The sequence below is a fragment of the Bombina bombina genome, chromosome 7, assembly GCF_027579735.1.
Source record: "Bombina bombina isolate aBomBom1 chromosome 7, aBomBom1.pri, whole genome shotgun sequence".
Taxonomy (NCBI): Eukaryota; Metazoa; Chordata; class Amphibia; order Anura; family Bombinatoridae; genus Bombina; species Bombina bombina.
The window spans coordinates 134,434,767-134,459,430 of record NC_069505.1 but is presented as its reverse complement, the minus strand read 5'-3'; the positions used below and the strand labels follow the sequence as shown (position 1 = coordinate 134,459,430).

Genomic DNA, 24,664 nt, shown 5'->3' with positions numbered 1-24,664 from the left:
GAGATTGACAGAAACTATCCCATAACCACGGGTTGCAATAAACTCCCCTTTTGGCAACCTCTGTGCCATCAGCAGGAAGGAGGCACAGGAAAATATCTTCCTCTGTTAGAAAGAAATGATCAATGCTGTCTAACCATAATCACAGAGACAACTTATAGAACTGAATGTTGTGCACACAGAGCAGCAGCCTGATAAAGGGGCAGCCTATCCCTAATCCACCTCTTCTCTTGCCAGCTGTGCTTCCTTCTGCTGCATCACAAGAAAATCCTATCAGCTTCTGGCTGGATTTCTTTGCTCATTTTATCCTGCTAAATGTCTGGGGTTTCCTCTGAGTCCCAGACCCTGGCATGTGAATAATATTTTCTTAGGAATTGAGGATAAAACCTGCTGTTTTTGGACTCTGCTCCTGTGGTTCTAATAATGAGATGTTTTTGTCTCCATGGCGCCAGACTAAGTGACTGAAAGAAAATGAAAAGTTACCCCCAGGACAATGGTCCCATCATGTTTATTGGTATTAAAAATAAATCTGTAGGCTTTACATATTTGTACAAGAAAACACAACTGATAAATAAATAGATAGACGTGGGAGTGAATATATATATATATGTTATGGGTAGGGTTGCCACTTTTGCCATGGTTTCCTGGACACTTATGAGTTACACATGTTTCAGGGTATGCGGGAAGGAACACGAATAGTGCTGTTTACGTGCACAATGCATGTTGCCCTCTGCAAACCCTGTAACATGTGTAACTCATAAGTATCCAGGAAAACATGGCCGAGGTGGCAACCCTAGTTATGGGTAAAGTCAGAAATTGGGTAATCTGGGTAAAACGGGCATTACTCAAGTGGCTGTGGGTAAAGCATTATGTATGATCATAAATACCCTCAGAGTGCGGAGTCACAGAATCAAACATATATAGCATGCAATGTAATTCCCCCATCTTCACTATCTTTTTTGCCTCCGTCTGGGGGTTCACTTGGGGTGGATGCCAGAGGATCGTCGGGGCACCTTCCTTCGACCCCCCCCCAGGCAGAGGCAAAATAAATAGTGTAGATGGGGGAATTACAGTACATCTGGCTTTACCCACAGCCCCTTGGGTAATGTCCATTTTACCCGGACCACACATATATATATATACACATACAGACTTTGTGGTGGAACATATCGGAGTGGTGTTACTTGTCAATCTGCATCCATCCTTCCACACGAATGGTTGTTTCTGCCCTCTCAATTCATAGGGGCCGATTTATCAACTTGCGGGCGGACATCGCTAAATGCTGACAGCATACGCTGTCGGCATTTAACATTGCACAAGCATTTCTGGTAAAATGCTTGTGCAATGCCGCCCCCTGCACATTTAAGACCAATCACCCGCTAGCAGGGGGTGTCAATCATCCTGATCGTATCTAATCGGGATGATTGCTGTCCGCCACCTCAGAGGTGGCGGATGAGTTAAGGAGCAACGGTCTTATGACCGCTGCTTCTTAACTTAAGTTTCCGGTGAGCCGGAAACTTCGGGGGTAGATTGCAGCATCCGCTGCATGATAAATCTACCCCATAGAGTGACTGACCTTGATGCTATTTTGTGGCTTTTTAACATACAGTATGTTTTATGTATTTTACTAAGGTAATATTAATACACCACAGATGGATTACTGGATGTATAGCTAGTAGTATAAAATCAGTTGGAGCTATTGAGGCTCTTATATAGTGTACGTGAGGAGGCCTTCAGGAATCTATTTTCCTTTGGATAATTTATACAGTACTTCACTATACTACTGTTTGTTTGTTTTTTGTCTTTGAGGCATGAAGGACATTTGTCTTGGAGTACAATGATATTGGAATACTTTAAGAACAATTTTATCATAGTTGTGGTGTGGAAGATAGATAGACAGATCTCCTCTCTGTAAGTGTATATTATTTATGATAGACAGATAGATGATAGAATAGATAGATCTCTCTTTAAGTGTATATTATTTATGATACAGATATATGATAGACAGATAGATCTCCTCTCTGTAAGTGGATATTATTTATGATTGATAGATCTCCTCTCTGTAAGTGGATATTATTTATGATACATAGATAATAGATAGATCTATCTGTAAGTGGATAATATTTATGATTGATAGATAGATCTCCTCTCTGTAAGTGTATATTATTTATGATACATATATAATAGATAGATCTATCTGTAAGTGGATATTATTTATGATTGATAGATAGATCTCCTCTGTGTATATTATTTATGATGGATAATAGATAGATCTATCTGTAAGTGTATATTATTTATGATTGACCGATATAGCTCTCCTCTTTGTAAGTGGATATTATTAATGATTGATAGATAGATCTCCTCTCTGTAAGTGTATATTATTATTATTATTTATGAGTTGAATTCCCACTCTGCAGATTCGATCTTCATAAGTTTTTACAGATCCAACATGCGGCCCGTGTTGCCTTCATTTGGGTGGGGTGCTGTGTCCATATGAGGGATGTCACGTCTTTTTACAACCATTTATCCTAAAAGTAGACCCCCCCAACCGCACAAAGTTTAAAAATGTTTTCTTCCAGGAGCTTGTCAGTGTCTCAGAGCAGGGAGGCTAAGGTAGGACAGGAGGCTGAGATCCCACCCACCCCCCACAGGCGTCATAGTTGGTGTGTTCCAAATGAATCTTGGGATGTGTGAAGGGAGAGGGAGAGTAAATCACAGCGGAGGGGACTGAGGACAGAGACAGCAAAGTAGAGAAAATTGAGAGGACACCTGGGGGACAGGAAGCGTTTTGAGTAAAGCACTAGCAGAGAATATAGGGCAGGATTGGAGAAGATTGCACAGGGCGGAGAGGGAACAACAGAGGGAGACAACATATAGAGAAGCAAAGGGGGGGGGAGAAGTGTGTGAGACAGGAGGGAACACAACACACAGCAGAAGTACAGAAGGAGAGAGAGAAAATCACATAGTGTGACCAGGGCCAGAGAATAAAGCAAAATACTGATTGGAAGGAAGAGAGGCTGAAAGTTAATAGAAAACGAGAGCTCCAGCTGGGAAAGTAATGTAGCCGCAGGCAGTGTGCATTGCATGCAGAGAGGGCAGAAAGGGTGCCCGGGGGAATACACTAAGCTAAATGGGACCCAGATACTTGTACCTGTGTATGTGAGATAGAGACAGCTCTACACTGAATCATATCTGGGAGAGTCCTAAGCTAAACTATAGAGCGAGACAGCACATTAAGTCTAGCACGAGACAGCCCTCCCTGTACTGAAGTCAAGCAGGAGACAGCCCTCCCTGTACTGAAGTCAAGCAGGAGACAGCCCTCCCTGTACTGAAGTCAAGCAGGAGACAGCCCTCCCTGTACTGAAGTCTAGCAGGAGACAGCCCTGCACTGAATGATATCTGATGAGAGCAGCTCTTCACTTTACTATATTGTCTGGAGGGAAACTTGCACACAACTATATGTGGAGAGAGACTGCTACCTGGAGACAGCTCTACTTACTATATCTGCGAGACATACAGATCTACACTGAAGTACTCTCCGGGGGAGATATGTCTGACTCTGCGGGAGAGACTTAATGAGTGATCAGAGACTTTGCGTTGAGTGATAACAGCAGATAGTTTGCGTTGAGTGATCGCCCAAACAGACAGCTCTGTACTGAGATCACCCAGGCGGACTGCTCTACAATTGCGAGATCGCCCAGAGAGACCGATAGATCGCACAAGGAGACTGCTCTTACCGGGGATTGCTTTTTCTATACGAATCACACAGACTGTTCCCGGTCTGAGACACTAGTTCTGCACTTTTTAGAGTCCGGTGTTTGAAAATGAGAGGCCGGGCTCTGGGGATAGAAGAACCGGATGCAGGGGGCATGAGGCTGCTGGGGAGCTTCCTCCTGGCTGCGCTGTGTTTTACAGGTAAGTACACACGGCCCATGTGGTTCCTTGCACGCCCTCTGCCTGATACTGTGCTCTGTACTGAACCAGCCCTAAGATTTCTGCCTCTACCACTTACTGTTCTAGTAATATCTCATAAAGCACCATGTGCTCCAGTACTGTAGCAGAGCATCTTGGACTGTGCCCATTGCCAAAAGTGATTTGGGGCAAATAATGTTGATGTTATTTTACTCTGCTGTTTCACATTTTGCTTACAAAATGCTTTATGATTGAATGAAGTGCATGGGAAATATTTGCACATTTATAGCCAAGGGCAGCTACTGGGAGACAGTGTAGCAGGGGTTAGAAAATTGTCAGCACGGAAGCAGAATCTATTGCCAAAATATGCCAAATTGTTCTGCATCAACACCAGATATTTATATACAATAATAAGTATCCTATTTATTAGCAATATTGTTGTCCATTCTCTAGCAATCAGATAAACCTATGTAAACATTGCACTATATTGTAGCTGTGCAGATATGGTTCCCAGAACCTATTTAGTCCCCTATAAGGGTGTTATAACAAAATATTACTGTATGACTAAGTGGTACATTTTAATCCATAATAATAATAATACATGCCATCTACACTGTTAGAAGTTAGTATCAACACTTAGAAATTATGTGAATAACTTGATACTGAAGCTGCGGACACAGATGGTCCTTTACATATATTAATTACTATATACTGAAAACTGTGTTCCTGTACTGAAACACTTTTTTGTTTTTAATCAATCTGAGTTATCAAGATCCAAAATAATCTTAAAGGGATAGGAAAGTCAAAATGACTATTGCAAGAATCAGAGCATGCCATTTTAAGACACTTTTAAAATCACTTAATTTTTCAAATGTGCTTTGTTCTCTTGGTATCCATTGTTGAAAATAAATATGCACATACCTTACACAAGTGGGAGCTAGCTGGTGATTGGTGCCTGCATACATTTGTCTTTTGTGATTGGCTAACTAGATGTGTTCAGCTAGCTGCCAGTAGTGTTATGATGTTACGGTAGCAAAGGATAACAAGAGAATGAAGCATATGTGATAATAATAAAAGTAAATGTGAAAGTTTTTTTAAAATTGCATGTTCTATCCGAACCACAAATGAAATTTTTGGGGTTTCCTGACTCTTTTATTCATTCTATTGTTTTTTTTTAATTAATTGTGCAACATTTAATGGACCACTATATGCATAATACTATATGACACATTACATAAGCTTTCCAGACCTCACAGACCGCTACTTCAGATATCTGATTAAAGAAACCGCTGCAGGGTAAGTGACTGAATGCAAACATGAGCACTGTCATGGTGCATGTGGTGTTTAGCACCCAAGCTGTAGCATGTATTAAAAATGCAGCTATTCCACTCTAGAAATAATCTATTGATAAGCCAAGATCTGTAGTTTTTGCAACAGAAAGTATAACTGTCATACTGGTCCTCCCCCTAAAAACTATAAATTTCTATCTAGTCTGTTGGCAGATTCATAAAAATATGAAGGAATTCTAGGAACTGGACAGGTTTCCCTGTGGAAACCTGTTGGGTAACTGTAATAAGGTTTATTCTCTAGAAAAAAAAAAATTAAATTACAACAGATTGTTTTGATTAAACAGAAAGTTAGAAACTGACTTGCAAATATAATTTGAAAATCAGACCTGAACTAGTTTTGTATTGGGTTTGTTTAGGATTAAAATGGCAATGGATAGAGCCATTCTTGGGATTTATAATGGACATAACAAACCTGAACAGAAAAGGAAGATTGATGGATTTATTTACTTTTGAAAAGTACTTGCAAAATGAACTGAGCAAGTCTGCGCATCAGCTAGGTAGAAGCTATGTGTGGCTGCTTTGTCATTGTTTAGTCTCCTAGCTTGACAGATTACCTCCAAATTTGGACTTTATATTGTTAAAATTAAGAGCATAATTACAAGGCAATTCCCAGTATAAATAACTGGGACAGATGTGTAATACATGGGTGTTTACCTGCTGCAAATTGTGTATACCCTCTATCATCCTACAGAGCTATTTAGTTGCAATGTGTTCATATTATAATGTACATATTTTTGTTTAGCCATTCATCAGCTCTTTATGATTGAAGAAGACTTGTTTTATATCCTGTAGCATCATCTAGATGTTTTAACCGTTGTGTTGCCTTAGAACAAGCTGGTTTAGCTGGTATGTTTTTAAAAGTTGTACATATTGTGTGTGAATATCATGCAAAATGTATACCCACCAAGGAACAGCTCTGTGTGTGTTCAAACAATGAATAACCTCTCTGGATCCCATACTATAGGGAACCTGTTTAAAAGCTAAATCTTGCTCCAAATAGCAATATTAGAAGGGTCATTAAAGTGATACGAAACCAAGAAAGTTTATTTTATGATTCAAACAGAGCATACGTTTCCATTTTACAGTTCTTGTTAAATTTGCTTCGTTCCTATGATATTCTTTGTTGAAGAGATACCTAGCACTACATGGCAGGAAATAGTGCTGCTATCTAGTGTTCCTGCAACTGGATAACATTCTTGCAAAACGAATGTCATATAATGCTCATGTTACACTCCTGCTTTTCAACAAAGGATACCAAGAACACGTTAAAAATAGATAATGGAAGAAATTAGAACGTTGTTTAAATTGAATGATCTATCTGAATCATGAAAGGAACATTTTGGGTTTCATGTCCCTTTTTAAAGGGGCATACAATGGGTTAGAGCATTTTATAATTGCACTACTGCTTCACACAACTAATTATTTAAACCTCGCAATGGGGCTAAACACCGATCCAAAGCAGCAAAACATTACTGGGACCTAAATGAACACATCTGGTGAGCTAATGACAATATACATTTGTGTCTAACCACCAGCTAGCTCCCAGTTGTGCATTGCTGTGTACCTAGGTAAGCTTTTCAACAAAGGATATAAAAAAAACAGGTTATGAACCATGAATGTTCAATTTTGACTTAAAGGGACACTAAATACATTCACGTTGTGCTGCTATAGAATAACATATCAAATGAACATTGTTCAAACTACAGTTGTTTTTCCAGAATCCAAACTCCACCCACTGTTTGTCTATTTCAGAGCTGCAAATCTGGGCTTTAGTCTGCAGACAACAAAACTACCCACTCTCATCATTTTAGGATACAATGCATTGTTTTGCAATTGTTATCAGTTAAATCCAATAAGTGACAGATATGTAGCCAGATTAGCCATGAGAAACCAATCAGGGGCTTTTTAAGGTCTGAGAATTAGAAAATCCCAACTTTTCAAAACTAAATTGCATGAAAAGGGGAAAAAATAAATAATGAAAGTATATTGCAAAGCTGTTTTATTATGTATCACTAAACATTTAAAATAAATCTAGAGGTGTTTACTGCCCCTTTAAAAGTCACTTTAAAGGGACGTGAAACTCAAAATCAAACTTTGTTATCAAATGTTCTTTTTTTCTCTTGGTATTAGGCATGTGCAGTCAGCAGCTTTGTTAGTTGCGGATTGAAGAAGGTGGCCGATTGCCGTCTTTGGCTCTTTTCGGAGCCTGGTTTCTGCTTGTGAAAGTACAATACACTAAGATCTGGGTCTGTGTATTGTGCTTTCATAACAAGTAATCCAGCTACGAAAAGAGTTAATGGCCGCATACGTCTGCCTTCTGCATTCGGCTGCTAAAGAAGGTGCTCAATGCACATGCCTGCTTGGTATACTTTGTTCAAAAGTATACTCAAGAAGGTTCAGCAACAATGCACTAGTGTCAGCTAGCTGGTGAATATACACATATGCATCTTGTCATTGGCTCATCAAATGTGTTCAGCTAGCTCTCAGTACTGCATTATTGCCTTGAAGCTGACTCCCAACACTTGCAAGCAATTGTGCCCTAATAAAATGCTCTAAAATATTAGAGCATTTTCTTTTTGCATTTTTTATTTCCCTAAAAAAAACAGAGATTTTTACCCTAGCAGCTCATGTATAACATTAAGGACTAGAATACTAATTTATTGCACCCGCAAATGGGCAAATTTGCCCATTAACGGACGCTCCATGAATAACCAGCCATTACAAGCGCTCAAAAAATTAATAAGAGGCCAGACCTCGGGTTAATTTTTAAGGACCAGTCAACACAGTAGATTTGCATAATCAACAAATACAAGATAACAAGACAATGCAATAGCACTTAGTCTTAAAGGGACATTATACACTCATTTTTTCTTTGCATAAATGTTTTGTAGATGATCTATTTATATTATAGCCCATAAAGTTTTTAATAAAAATAAATGTATAGTTTTGCTTATTTTTAAATAACATTGCTCTGATTTTCAGACTCCTAACCAAGCCCCAAAGTTTTATGTGAATACTGTCAGCTACCTTCTCCAGCTTGCTCCTGTTTGTGTAAAGGGTCTTTTCATATGCAAAAGAAGGGGGGGGAGTGTCTTATTTGCCACTTGCAGTGGGCTTTCCAGCTGCCTTTTCAACAGAGCCAAACTGACGGCTTCTAAGTAAGTTTTTAAACAGTTTTATACTGGATTTTTATATCAGTATCTGTGCATCTTATTCTTTATAGTAGTGTCTATTACATGCAGTTATATGAAAATTAGTGTATACTGTCCCTTTAACTTCAAATGAGTAGTAGATTTTTTCTGACAAGTTTAAAAGTTATGTCTAATTCCACTCCCCCTTTACCATGTGACAACCATCAGCCAATCACAAATGCATACACGTACCATGTGACAGCCATTAGCCAATCACAAATGCATACACGTTTTATTCAGTAAATTCTTGCACATGCTCAGTAGGAGCTGGTGACTCAAAAAGTTTAAATATAAAAAGACTGCACATTTTGTTAATGGAAGTAAATTGGAAAATTGCTTGCTCTATCTGAATAATGAAAGTTTAATTTTGATTTGAGTGTCCCTTTAAAATGTGACCCAACTGCCTCCCCCCCCCCAAAAAAAAATAAAAAATTGTGTGTTGTGACTTTAAGAAAATAGAAAATAAAAATAAAAAAATAACATTTTTTTTTAGGGATTAAAAGTGGCGGGTGTTAGAAAAAAAATATGGAACTAAAAAGTGCCTTTACATTGCGGTCTATGGGGACTGTGTGTTTGCTATAAATATATATATGTGTTGTGTGTGTGTGTGTGTGTATGTGTGTATATATATATATATATATATATATATAGCGCTAATTTTCTTGCCATATCTGACGGCATGAGAATGAGGCTCCCATTGGAGCCTATAGAAGCAGGCTCTCGTGAGTGCAATGCTTCCGTGCAATTTGCGTGGTGCGCTGCTATTACTAAGTTGAGCGCAAATATTGCTTTTGCTCTCAACTTAGTAATGCCCCAAGTGTCCTCAACAGAGAAGAAAACAAGAGGGAAATCTTTTCACTTATTTCTTCAGAAAACTCAGTGCCCCGAAGCAATAATTGTTTTCTGTTTTAAAGGGACAGTCAACTCCAGAATTTTTATTATTTAAAAGATAGATAATCCCTTTATTACCCATTCCCCAGTTTTGCATAATTAACACGGTTATATTAATATACTTTTTAGCTCCTGTGACTACCTGGTTACTAAGCCTCTGCAGACTGCTTCCTTATCTCAGTTTTTCTGACAGACATGCATTTTAGCCAATTAGTGCTGACTCTCTTAAATAACTCCACGGGAGTGAGCACAATGTTTATCTATATGACACACATGAACTAACAGTGTCTAACTGTCAAAAACTGTCACAATGCCCTGAGATAAGAGGCAGTTCAACGGCTTAGAAATTAGCATATGAGCCTACCTAGATTTAGTTTTCCACAAAGAATATCAAGAGTAGAGAGCCAAGCAAACTTGTTGATAAAAGTAAATTAGAACGTTGTTTAAAATTGCATGCCCTATCTGAATCATGAAAGTTTAATTTTGACTAGACTGTCCCTTTATTTTTTTTACTGTACAAAAGTTAAGAATTAGATTTACAGTTTCATTATAATATGGTATGTGCATTCTAGCTCTATAGAGAACTCAAGTATTTAATCACTTTTGCTCTGCTGTGTACATGTAAATATCTGTCAGTTTGCCCTCCAGAAACTGAGCAGGGTATGCTCAAAGTCTGTGCATTTAAAGGGATTATCACACGTGTAAATATGTGCTGGAAATAATGTTTGAGTGAAGGTTTGAACGTATGCGTCATGGGTGACTGTATAGGTCAAAAGTTGCCATATTTCTCTCTCTTAAAGGCTGCAAAAGCCTGTTGGATGTGAGATATTGTTATGCAGGTGCTGACTGGAAGTGAGCCAGCTTTCTGCTTCTGACCTCATCTGTTTGAAGGGCACATCGAAACTCCCACACTACTATTATGCACTGGAACATTAGATTGCATGAAATAATGATCTAATGTCCAGTAACCTCACACATTTATCCTGTAGAATAAGTATATTTGTATGAGTAGACTTTGCACCCCTCTTTTACATTCTATCATGTATTTTGGAAGGTGCCAATTGCTGCAGTTCTTTGGCTGATCAATATAAATGCCTCCGCTAAAAATCCAAACGTACATTTTTATAGATTTTAGATGATTTGGATTATGAAAAATGTTTTTAATGCTTGAATTATTTTATTCAACCTTTTTAAGAAAGATCAGATTAATTATAGGAACATGGAAGGCTCTATACTTCTGGATTTCTGCAGAATTTTTTTTTTTTGTCTGACAAATTTCAGTTATGTCTATTTCAAACCCCCCGTATCATGTGACGGCCATTAGCCAATCACAAATGCATATATGTATATTCTGTGAACTCCTGCACATGCTCAGTAGTAGCTGGTGACTCAAAAAGTGTACATATAAAAAGACTGTGCACATTTTGTTAATGGAAGTAAATCGGAAAGTTGTTTAAAATAACCTGCTCTATCATTCTGAATCATTAAAGTTTAAGTTGGACTTTATTGTCCCTTAATGTGGTGATCACCAGAATCAATCCGGCTTCGAATAGAGAGCCAAATAACAATTACTTCTGCATTCGGATCCTAAAGATGGATAAGAATGCACAAGTCAGATGGAGAGAGAGTGATGGATAAATAGAGAGATATTGTATATAGGGATAGAAAAATGTTTTTTTTTATTATTGCTTATGCCCCTCCACTCCAAAAGAGTCAAATGATTTTAAACTACCTGTACATTAAACTTTTATATATTAAAAACTCACAAGTGATACACTTTTATGACCTAAAATATCATAAAGATAGAATTAACTTTTATGACTTAAAATAGCACTATAGTTACTAAACTAATTTACAATAACTGTTTAACTTGGGTAGTGATTTGCAGGTCACTAAAATTGCAATTTTGATTAAAAGTGATGATAAATTTATCAAATCTAAATAACGGCTAATCAATTAAACTACTATGAAAGCTTCAGTAGCTATATTGGTTTTTAAAATATAATTGCCCATTATTTATAAATCCACTTACTTTCTAATACACTCCGCCATTCAACTCCCTTATTCTATCAGCACTATCTCGAGTTCTGTCCCACCGGCTCTAATTATTCATGGCGCATCCGTGTCTTCAATAATAAATGCTAATAATCTGCATGACGTAATGAACGCATGCGCAGAAGATCCGTTGTTTTTTTGTTTTTCTTTTGCTTGATACATGCCAAAATGCCAGAAATTTGATTGGTGAAAGGAAAACGCACAAAAAAAATAAGAGGTCTAAGGGCTCGCTTCCATTGAGTTGTTAAAAATGGCCGACCGCTAAAAGTAATTTACGGCTCCATTTTAGTACCAGGTTTCCATTGAAATATTTTGCACATTGCATGCAGTCGCTCTTTTTATATAGCTGTAGGTTAATGTTGTGTTAACGCTTCCATCCGACGTCGGATTTCTTGAAAATCAATTAGTTGCTAAGGTAACCCGACCTTAATCTCTTGAATTTACATTTAGCGTCCATGCTCCTTACCTGTGATCACCTCTCAAGAAAAATAAAGATTCACTTATTTATAATACATATTTTTAACAATAATCAAATACTATTTTTTTAATATAATTATATTTACCACGTCATAAATATAAGTAATATGTATTGCTTCCCTAAGCATAGGTCTAGTTTGAATTTTGTAGATATGTTCTTGCATATATTATTATATTTAAATATATACTGGTATTTCTATTAGAATATACGTTCAACTATTCCTATACATGAGACAACAGTAAATATTACTTATAACAATTTATTTCTACATTACAACACTTGCATTATTTGCAAGTTTTATCATTTCAATAGAAAATATAGGTTTCAAAAAGCACAATTTTCCTCTTTTACACCTAGTTTAGCTCGGTGTGATATTTCTCAATGTATTGACGGCCTCCAACAGTATATTAACGGTTTGTGCTTTTATTGGAAACCTGGTATAATTTATCGATTAACGACTTCTATTACTTTCTATGGGACACAAATAATTTTTCGGCAGCCGGAGTCGGGCTGCCTATATTGAGGTATAACGCGCCATTGGAAACAGTCGATAAACGAAATTGCTTCCGACAGCATATTCATCGGTTTGCGAGCGCACGCAAACCGAATTACGGCTCAATGGAAAGAGCCCTAAGTGTCTGGGATGCTGTAGCTATCAATAGAACAGTAGCGGTTATAAATGAAATACTAAAGTTATAATGCAAAAGTAAGTTTTTCATGAATGAAACTAATATTATTATTATTAGATTTTACATCCAATTTTAATGAGTACTCTGTCTGAGTTTACCATCACTTTTAAGCTCATTCTTGCAATCCAGCAATATAAGCACTTAGAAATGATACATTTATGCAGTATATATCTGAGAGTTATATCTATGGCAGGGTTTGATAAATTCAGGCACCAGGGAGCCACAGGTCCCTCGTTGAGAGTTCCCAAGATATCTATGGGTGCCCCCACTTCCTCCTCGGGCGGCCGCCACCAACTGCCCCTAATGTTTTAGCATGGGGAAGCTGAATCCTTTCAAGGCCTCACAGCTTTGAAATAACAGCTTTTAGCGGGCTACTATATGAGGTTTGTGTAATATATGGATCTCTTAAAGGGACAAATAAGTTGTGCTTAAAACATTCAGCAGTGTATTTCAATTTTAATATACTTTTTTTTTACAAAAATGTTTGTCATTGGCTGAATGATCAGACTTCTAACATAAACACAATTTGCTACCAGTTGGATGGTAGGTTGCATGTGCACAGTTTTGCCTTCTGTACGTGCACAGGGAGAAAATTAGTACAAACACAACTTCAATCCACATACATTTACCCTAGCAGTAATAATGTATTAACAGAAGCACTTTTTTTCAAACAAGTGTTTTGCAAAAATGCTCTTAAAGAGACGGCAAACACCATGTATTTACACCATTTTCTGCAGTCTTCCAGCAGAGTTTAAACTTTATTAGAACACATTAACACCTTGTTTGCTGCAATTGTTTTTCAATGGCCAAACTCCACTCTCTACTTTCTTTATTTAGAGGAGCCAGTCCAGATCTCCATCTCTAGAAAACAGTGCTTGAGACGGTCATTATGTCAACAAAATTGTTGTACTTCAACAGAAAGAGCAGATTAGCAGGTTAGGAAGATATATATTGCAAGGTTAAACGTGTGAAGCCTACCATGCGCTCTTTTTGTTTTCTGTACAGGCGAATCCATAAAGATCAGACTTAAATTACAGGAAATGGTGGCAGAATAAATAATGAAAATATATTGTAAAGTTGTTTTACTGTGCATAATTAATTTTTTACCATCTCTGTATTTATGGTTCATTTAAAGGGACAGTATACACCAATTTTCATGTAACTGCATGTAATAGACACTTCTATAAAGAAGTATATGCACAGATACTGATATAAAAATCCAGTATAAAACCTTTTAAAAACTTCCTTAAAAGCTCAGTTTAGCACTGTTGATGAAGTAGACTGGAACTGTAGACCGGAACACCCACTGAAAGGGGCAGGGAAATCAGAAAGCGCAGACAGTCCCCCCCCCCCCCCTTCCATGAATATGAAAATACCCATTAGACAAACCAGAGCAGGCTTGAATATGTAGACCTCAGTATACATCTAAAACTGTAAAAATTAGCAAAACTATACATTGTTACAAAAACACTCCCAGATGGGCTATATAAATGGATCATCTTCAAAACATTTATGCAACCAAAAATCTAGCGTACAATTCCCCTTTAACTGTATATAAATGTACTGCTGTGCATTTCTAACACAGCTTTGTTTATGTACTTTTAAGTATCACCTATAAATAGTTTATTTTGGATTAGTAAAGTACTTTTTTTTCTGTCTATTCTGCTAACCAGTTCTAAGGGACAGATGAATAAACCAGATTACCTCTTTCATGTTTATCTGTCAAAACTTGCAAGTCTGCTGCAGTCATTCACTTCGTTACCATTCAGAGGGTTAATTATATGGTATTTATAATGCATGCAAAGTTTAGCTTTGCCTGTAGTCCTGGTGAGCGCTGAGACCTCTTTTTAATTGACCAGAACTGGATGGTCTTTAGCAGCAAAGTTCAGAGGTTTTCAATTGCATCCCAAGGGAAACTCTGCAAGAACTTGCTTTGGGAATACCCTACCAATTTTCCATTCATATGTAAACCAGGCACATTCGCATGCCTGCTAATTGGTTATTCCTGAAATCTGGATGCCCTCAGGGTTGGGAACTAAAAATGCAGTTTGATTACAGGAGAGCGACATCTGTCTTAATTCATTTAATGCCTGGAGGCAATATTTCCTGTGTCTTTGGCACCAGAAGAGTTAAACAAGTTGTTTAAAGATCTGGAGAGCTAAAATATTTGTCCAAGAGACAGACAGAGCTGGGATTTAAAATAAGGACAGCAAATGAGTTTTGTGCTGTATTAGAGAAAAATAATAAGATTTTAGGGATAGTTTATTAAACTGGTACAATATTGTTTCATATTGTATTTTATAGCGATTCAGAATCTTTTTCTGCTCTACAAATAAATAATAAAGATCTGTTGCCGCTCTACAAATAAATAATATTCTAAATAATTGCTTGGTTTTTTTTCTCTCTCACTCCCAGCTCTGGTAGAGGTTTTTATGCGCTTGTGTATCTGCTATTTTAACTTATTAGCTGCCAAAAAGGGCTGTTTGCCAGCCAGATAGTTAAAGACCTTTGAAGCAGAGTGTTATGTGCTTAATAAAGTTAGACTTTCAAGTGTCAACCAAAATACACTGAAAACTGAATTTTCTTTCATGGCTTTTTTAAAGACGTTTTAAAAGTTACATTAGTGTTTTTTGTTTTCCCGCATAAATGAATGTAATAAAGTCTGGCAAACTTACATATTGTACGACCACAGCTTTACACCCCCTCAATTTTTGTTCAGTTATTCCTGATCTGGACAAACCTTGTATATGTATTCTTTAAAATATGAAAAGCTATCACACAGGCCCCCCGTGCTTACCTTCTTTCTGAACGTAACTATGGCGTTGTGGAGTGCACTCTTGCCTGGCCTTGCTTATAGAGGAACACTATGTGAGGGAATAACGGTATTCCCACTGGACTATTATTGCTCTGTCACTTGTCCTGTACCCTGGCTTGCTCTGTACCTAACCTCTGGCTCAATAATCCACTTGTACACTGGCCTGATAGCTGCCTCCAGGGACCCTTCCTTGGCCTTAAAGCCTGTATGTACTTGACCTTTTGTCTATTATCCAGTTCATGGTGTCTCTGGTCTTGACCTGTCTAGTCTGACCATTTCTATACTTTTGCCATCCTTGTCTATAGCTGTTCATCAGGAACGATCCCATCCTTGTATAAACCAAACCTTTAAAACCATATCAGCAGCTTCTTGCTCCTGACTGGCTGTTGTTGACCTTCAGCAATCCTGACACCGTGGTGCTGGGGATACTGGGTCATACTTTGTAAGCAGCAGTGGATGACAGTAGCATTTAAATGGCTGCATATATGGTCCTTAAAACTCAAAGGGACATGAAAGATCAAATTGAACCTTCATGATTCAGACAGAGCATGACATATTTTTAAAGGGACAGTCAAGTCCAAAAAAAACTTTCATGATTTAAATAGGGCATGTAATTTTAAACAACTTTCCAATTTACTTTTATCACCAATTTTGCTTTGTTCTCTTGGTATTCTTAGTTGAAAGCTAAATTTAGGAAGGCTCATATGATAATTTCTAAGCCCTTGAAGGCCGCCTCTTATCACATGCTTTTTTATTTGCTTTTCACAGCAGGGGAGAACTAGTTCATGTGAGTCATATAAATAACATTGTGATGCCTGTGGCTTGTGGCAGACACTGCACTAATTTGCTAAAATGAAAGTCAATGGATAATAACTAAAATGTCAAGTGATCAGGGGGCTGTCAGAAGACTTAGATACAAGTTAATCACAGAGGTAAAAAGTATATTAATATAACAGTGTTGGTTATGCAAAAGTGGGGAATGGGTAATAAAGGGATTATCTATCTTTTTAAAAAGCAAAAATTCTGGTGTTGACTGTCCCTTTAAGGGACTTTTCAATTTACTTTTAGTATCAGAATTACTTTGTTCTCTGGGAATCCTTTGTTGAAAGCATACCTAGTTAGGATCAGGAGCAGCGAATCAGTACTGGAAGGTAGCTGGGGATTGGTGGCTACACACAAATGCCATTTGCCATCTAGATGTGTTCAGCTCGGCCCCAATAGTGCATTGCTCCTTTGAAGCTGTCAAAAAAGGGACAGGAAATACCTTGAGATTTGATATAAAATGCGTAGTTATGCATAGTAAAACAACTTTGCAATATAATTTTATTATTTATTATGCCCCCTTTTTCATGTAATGTAGCTGTGAAAATTGTATTTTTCTAATTCTGAGAACTGAAGCAGCACATTGTAAACTTCTCAAGTCTAACCCAGTTGCTTATATTTTCCTTATTACAATTTGACCGTGGTGAACCTTATCAGTTGCAGACTGAAGCCCACATTGACTCCTCCAAATGAGGCAAATGGTGGGTGCAGTTTGGCTATTGTAATACAATTGCAGAAAACAAGATGTTACTTTGTCTTGAAAGTGTTAAGACTTGGCTGTCATGTTATTGTTATGTCTGACAATTACACGCTTTTTACTGTCCTTTTAAAGGGACACTGAACCCCAAGTTTTCCTTTCGTGATTCAGATAGGGCATGCAATTTTAAGCAACTTTCTAATTTACTCCTATTATCACATTTTCTTCATTCTCTTGGTATCTTTATTTGAAAAGCAAGAATGTAAGTTTAAATGCCGGCCCATTTTTGGTGAACAACTTGGGTTGTTCTTGCTGATTGGTGGATAAATTCACCCACAAATAAACAAGTGCTGTCCAGTGTACTGAACCAAAATTGTCTGGCTCCTTAGCTTAGATGCCTTCTTTTTCAAATAAAGATAGCAAGAGAACGAAGAAAAATTGATAATAGGAGTAAAATTGCATGCTCTATCTGAATCATGAAATAAAAAAATTGGGTTCAGTGTCCCTTTAACTTTGCAGGAGTTGAACACACAAGTCAAAATGTATCATGATTGCAGACAAATAGGTTTGGCAATTAGAGACCTTAACCGCCTGCCATCGCCATGTACGATAGTGCATCACATGCCGAAATGTAGCATTGCCTGTCAACCACCTCGAACAAGCGAATGTTGGTTTGATTTAATGTCAACGCCTCTGACGTGGCAGAGAGGCAAAAGAAGCTGTTTCTCCTTTTTTTTTAAATTTGTGGCTGGAGCTCTTCAAAGCTTTAAAAGCTGTGAATGTTGCTTAATAAATTTACCCCATATTTATATGCGAGCAATAGTGTAATAATAGAATGCTGTATACATTTTTATTTTTGCACTTGTGTGCCTTGAAGGGTAAACACAGGCACCTGCAATAAATATAATATGTCAATTTGTTTTTTTTTTTTAAGGACAGTTAACACCTTGTAATTACAATACATTTGTGTTTTCTTGCTATAGAAAGTCTAAACATGTTTTAAACAAATTGACATGCCTTATTTGAATGAGCCAAACCATGCTGGAGTCTGTAGTTGACAAGGCTTGCCCATGGCCATTATGCAAGTATAAAGTGCATTGTTTTCAAAATGTTATCTGCTAAACCCACTTAGATAAATATGTAGCATGGTTATCCTTGATAAGTCTGCAGTGTTCCACTTTATCTCTTAAGAATTAGAAAATTCACCATTTTCAGAGCTAAATTACTCGAAAAAGCTGCAAAATAAATCATGAAAGTATATTACAAAGTTGTTGCATAACGCATAACTAAATATATTATATAAACACCTTAATCTATTTTCCCTTAAACTATAGAAATCATCATAAATTCTGATAAATCATAAGAAATGATAAATGGTCAGCATTTTATCATCAACCATAAGATATCTAGAGGGTCATGTGACCCATAATTTAAAGTAATGATGACCAACTTTGTAGCATATGAGGGCCGCAAATCAATATTTTAGAAGCATTAAAGGAATATTAAACAATAAATACATTATATAAGCATAGTATTGAAGTTATTCCACCTCTCTTTAGTCATGAGTGCCGCCATGTTGAATCTATCTTTCACTACAGTCCAGTGCTGATGTTGGGCACATGTGCGGCAACTGAACGTCAGATACCTGCAGTGTAATCTAGGTTCCAAAATGGCAGCACCCATGATAAGAGGGAGGTGCATGAAATGTATTCAGGGTTTAGTGTCTCTTTAAGGGCCACATATAAATGTATGGCTGTTAAAACACCTGATATAAAATTATATAATAGATTTAGGTAAGATTGCAGGGTACTTTCTGTCTGCTTTTTTTTTCTCCAGAGGGCTATTTGAGTAGTGGTCACCCTGATGCAGACATTTTTAGCAGCCCTTTTCCTAGGGCCACATAAAATATAGCACACATTGTTAGTTCTGCTTTTCCTGAAAGGCCACAACAAATAGTGCTAAGGGCAGCATGTAGCCCGCGGCCGCCAGTTGGCCATCCCTGATTTAAAGGAAGAGATTCATCTCTTCATAATGCAAGATATCGGCTGTCTTTCCCGTTGTGGATACTCCTGAGCCTACCTTCTATACTGGTATAAAACCTTTTATCCAAACTGCTTGGTACTGGAAAGTTTTAGATTTTGGGATATTTGCATCTTTAAAATGGGACAGTTTGGAGAGGGGATGGAACCAAGTCTAACCAAAAATATCTTATGTCATTTAGGCACTATTTACATGTCTTTATACAGCTTATACATGCAACCTAAAGATAGTTTTATATAATTGTAATTTTTTTATCATTTTATTTAAAAAAATTAAAAAAATTAAAAATTAACAAATAGTTTTGGATTTCAGAATGGTTGGATTTTGGAATTCCGGATTTGCGGATTTGTATCTGTACTATAAGTAGATGTTGTTTTCCTTGCACCCCACTTTTATGGTACTTTGTCTGTGCCAAATCCCTTGTCAAGTAAACTCTCAGTAGTGGTGTAGAGGGTGTGCATGCATTTTTGCAGTTGTTTAGAAATGTCATATTGAGAGTCTAGTGGTGGGGGAACAGTAAAATAAAAAACAACTACAAAATAGCTATTTTTTATATTTTAAAGAAGATTATTTTCCTTTCTTATGGTTCTGAATATATTTAGCAAAAAAAAAATGTTTTATCTTGTAATTATAGCTCCGTTGATAATCAAACATATAATTTCCTTAAGTACTTGCATTGCAGATTTTCTGTTGAATTGTTAAATATTTCATTTTCATTAAAGGGACACTGAACCCAATTTTTTTCTTTCATGATTCAGATAGAGCATGCAATTTTAAGCAACTTTCTAATTTGCTTCCATTATAAATTTTTCTTCGTTCTCTTGCTATCTTTATTTGAAAAAGAAGGCATCTATACTAATGAGCCAGCAAATTGTTGGTTGAGGACCATGGACAGCACTTGTTTATTGGTGCTGTTCAATCAGCAAGGACAACCCAGGTTGTTCACCAAAAATGGGCTGGCATCTAAACTTACATTCTTGCTTTTCAAATAAAGATACCAAGAGAATGAAGAAAATTTGATAATAGCAGTAAATTAGAAAGTTGCTTAAAATGACATGCTCTATCTGAATCACAAAAGAAAAAAATTTGGGTTCAGTGTCTCTTTAAGTAATGATATTTTCAAGTTGTGTGTGGGTTTTTTTTTTTTTTTTTTTTTTTTGTATGGACAACCACATTTATTAATTTTATTTATAAATACATATACGTATATATTTTATTTATTTTTCAGGGGGGAGCAAGAGAGATTTTTTTTTTTTTTTAGTAAGAGGTGCATTTGTAAAGTAGTTTTCAAGTCTTGAAAAAGGAAGGAACGCTTCCAAAAGCTTGTCAACTTATATATGTATAGTTAGTCCAATAAAAAAGTATCATTGCTCAATGCAATACTCTTGTTATTTTTTATGTGTATGTGTGTGTGTATATATATGTATATATATATATATATATATATATATATATATATATATATATATATATATATATATATATATATATATATATATACACACACACACCTACCTTTTGGGAGCCAGAGAGCAATTTTTGAGGAAGAGGTGTATTTGTAAAGTAGTTTTAAAATTAAAGTGATTTATTATTCAGAATTAAAATGTATGATCTGTGGCACACATTACTTCCCAAATCTATAAGGATATCTTTAAAAGAAAAATGAAAATTCTAAGCAGTTTTAAAATTGACAGTTTAAACTTCTAAAGTACTTAGATCTCATCTTTAAATTACCATTTAATTAAATAAGAAGCCTTGGGATATTTTGTAGATGTTATTAAAGTGAAGGTCAAGTCTGGGGTTGTGCTTAGCAGTTTTCAATATTTTAGCTAAAATGAGTATGATGTTCATTCATCAAAGTATAGATAGATACAAGCAAAAGATTTATATTTTACGTTTTGAAACCGCTCCGTTTCAGCTGTAAAATCCGCCCGTCATAGTGCCTTTATTGATTGACATCTTTTGGCTCCAATCTATTGTTTTACCCCGTGGCGTCCAGCCCCTTTTCGTTTTCGTCATTGTCAGCTTATGCGCATGCGTGTAAGTAAACATCGCGTCATCATCATCATGCTCGTCCCCGTAACGCGCATTCGTTGTTTGCTCGCAAAATTACTGCATACAAAGTTACGGCCGTTAATTACGCGCATGCGCTATTGAGCTGACCGTACGCATGCGCATTTCAAACAGAACAAGGGTGCACGAGCGTAGTCTCGTTGTAAGAAACAAAGCGACGTCATCAAGTCAGAATAAGGAAGTCCTGTATGGGCGGAGATAAACGCAATAACGGAGCAACATTATAAATACATTTTTTGGGCAAAGGGTTAGTTATTTATACATATAAAGTAAGCGAATTTAATGTTTTTAAGATAATCTTCAACATGATGTATTTTGAATCCCAAAAATTGACCTTCACTTTAAAGTGAAGTCCTCGCTTCAGAGTCCCACACCCTCTAGTTAGCAAATGCTTCATAAGTCAGGATATGTTTAGAAACTTGTTGAGATTAGAGTGCTACATGGAGATGTAAGGCCAGATCGTGAAAGTAATGATTTAAGCAGGAGAATATGTGACAGTACCCTATCGCATCCAGAAACACGCTCCAGAGAGTGTGCTATCTGAAGCACTTAGTATGGATTATTTTCGAATGATCACTGGCAAATATTTTGATAACTTATGTAATACTTGGAGAATGTTTTAAAGTGATAGTAACATCATTATATATGAACAATTAATGGACATTAAACACTAAATCATTGCTTAAATGTTGTATTTAAAGCAAAGATTAGCCTGATAATAATTTCTACATGTATTTTTAAAAATTATATTAGTTGTTTAACCCCTTAATGACCACAGCACTTTTCCATTTTCTGTCCGTTTGGGACCAAGGCTATTTTTACATTTTTGCGGTGTTTGTGTTTAGCTGTAATTTTCCTCTTACTCATTTACTGTACCCACACATATTATATACCGTTTTTCTCGCCATTAAATGGACTTTCAAAATATACCATTATTTTCATCATATCTTATAATTTACTATAAAAAATATTATAAAATATGAGGAAAAAATGGGAAAAAAACACACTTTTTCTAACTTTGACCCCCAAAATCTGTTACACATCTACAACCACCAAAAAACACCCATGCTAAATAGTTTCTAAATTTTGTCCTGAGTTTAGAAATACCCAATGTTTACATGTTCTTTGCTTTTTTTGCAAGTTATAGGGCCATAAATACAAGTAGCACTTTGCCATTTCCAAACCACTTTTTTTCAAAATTAGTGCTAGTTACATTGGGACACTAATATCTTTCAGGAATCTCTGAATATCCATTGACATGTATATATTTTTTTTTAGAAGACATCCCAAAGTATTGATCTAGGCCCATTTTGGTATATTTCATGCCACCATTTCACCGCCGAATGCGATCAAATAAAAAAATTTTTTTACTTTTTCACAAATTTTTTCACAAACTTTAGGTTTCTCACTGAAATTATTTACAAACAACTCATGAAATTATGGAATAAATGGTTGTAAATGCTTCTCTGGGATCCCCTTTGTTCAGAAATAGCAGACATATATGGCTTTGGCTTTGCTTTTTGGTAATTAGAAGGCTGCTAAATGCCACTGCGCACCACACGTGTATTATGCCCAGCAGTGAATGGGTTAATTAGGGAGCATGTAGGGAGCTTCTAGGCTTAATTTTAGCTCTAGTGTAGTGAAGTAGACAACCCCAAGTATTGATCTAGGCCCATTTTGGTATATTTCATGCCACCATTTCACCGCCAAAAGCAATCAAATAAAAAAAAATTGTTCACTTTTTCAAACTTTAGGTTTCTCACTAAAATTATTTACAAACAGCTTGTGCAATTATGGCACAAATGGTTTTAAATGCTTCTCTGGGATCCCCTTTGTTCAGAAATAGCAGACATATATGGCTTTGGCGTTGCTTTTTGGTAATTAGAAGGCCGCTAAATGCTGCTGAGCATCACATGTGTATTATGGCCAGCAGTGAAGGGGTTAATTAGGTAGTTTGTAGGGAGCTTGCAGGGTTAATTTTAGCTTTAGTGTAGAGATCAGACTCCCCCCTGATCCCTCCCAAACAGCTCTCTTCCCTCCCCCACCCCACAATTGTCCCCGCCATCTTAAGTACGGGCAGAAAGTCTGCCAGTACTAAAATAAAAGGTATTTAAAAAAAATAATACATTTTTTTTAGCATATTTACATATGCTGCTATTTAGGGTCCCCCCTTAGCCCCAACCTCCCTGATCCCCCCCAAAATAGCTCCCTAACCCTCCCCCTCTGCCTTATTGGGGCCATCTTGGGTACTGGCAGCTGTCTGCCAGTACCCAGTTTGCAAATAAAAATGTTTTTTTTTATTTTTTTTTTTTTATTTGTTTCTGTAGTGTAGCTTCCCCCCCACAGTCCAATACCCCACCAGCCAAACCGATCAGCAAATAGATATAATTACCCCTTTGATCCCCACTTCTAACTAAAACATTTCTGTAGTGTAGTGGTTCCCACCCGCTCCCTCCCCGTGCACGCGCCCGCCCGGCCTCCCCGTGCGCGCGTCCGTGCGCGTCCCCCCGGTCGTCCCCGCCCCCGATCCCGCCCCCCTCCGCATCACAAAGGCCATCGATGGCCGCCACCCACCTCCCACACCGGCTCCCACCCACCAACGAACTTAGCCGTTAATGTCCGGTGCAGAGAGGGCCACAGAGTGGCTCTCTCTGCACCGGATGGCTAAAAATGGTTATTGCAGGATGCCTCGATATCGAGGCATCACTGCAATAACCGGAAAGCAGCTGGAAGCGAGCAGGATCGCTTCCAGCTGCTTTCCACACCGAGGACGTGCAGGGTACGTCCTCAGGCATTAACTGCCTTTTTTTTGAGGACGTACCCTGCACGTCCTCGGTCATTAAGGGGTTAAATATAGAAAATATAAGGGTAACATTCTAGGGTGCGATCCTATATACGGCGCAGGTTTCGGCGCAAGCGTGGAAACCTGCGCCACCCGTAGTTTCAGCTCGCAACTCGAGCTATCCCATATACGGCGCCGTCAGATGCTAAAGTGCCATAAGTCTGACAAACTAGCGATGTCCAGAAATCTGCGTAAGTACAAATTTCTGGAGTCGCCAGTGACTTACGGCACTTTAGAAACTGCCGGCGCCTACAAAAACTGACTAAAGTATTAAATCTCCCGTACTGTCTAACACGCCTCCCAAACATAGCCCGACACGTATACCCCTCTATCCCCCCTCACTCTCCTAATAATAAATGTATTAACCCCTGAACCGCCGCTCCCGGACCCCGCCGCACCTAATAAAGTTATTAACCCCTAAACCGTCGCTCCCGGACCCCGCCGCCACCTACATTAACTACCCCCTAATGTGAGCCCCTTACACCGCCGCCACCTACATTACCTACCCCCTAATGTGAGCCCCTTACTCCGCCGCCACCTACATTACCTACCCCCTAATGTGAGCTCCTTACACCGCCGCCACCTACATTACCTACCCCCTAATGTGAGCTCCTACCCCGCCGCCAGCTATATTAAAATTATTAACCCCTAATTTAATCCCCCTACACCGCCGCCAGCTATATTAAATACATTAACCCCTAATCTAATCCCCCTACACCGCCACCAGCTATATTAAATACATTAACCCCTAATCTAATCCCCCTACACCGCCGCCACCTATATTAACCCTAATTATATTAGGGTTAATATAGT

The 24,664-nt window shown here is 37.5% G+C and overlaps 1 protein-coding gene across 3 annotated transcripts in view; it reads left to right on the top strand.

The window, feature by feature from the left end:
• Positions 1-2,608: 2,608 nt before the first annotated feature.
• The window catches only part of LRP4 (LDL receptor related protein 4), a 170,206-nt gene continuing 148,150 nt past the window's right edge, over positions 2,609-24,664 (top strand). For 2 of the 3 annotated variants that reach the window (XM_053720314.1, XM_053720315.1), the window contains exon 1: positions 2,609-3,912. In XM_053720314.1, coding sequence (XP_053576289.1) covers positions 3,822-3,912 — 91 coding nt within the window. In that variant the 5' untranslated portion in view covers positions 2,609-3,821. The remainder of the gene's footprint in view (positions 3,913-24,664) is intronic. The other variant, XM_053720312.1, reaches the window with a different exon arrangement.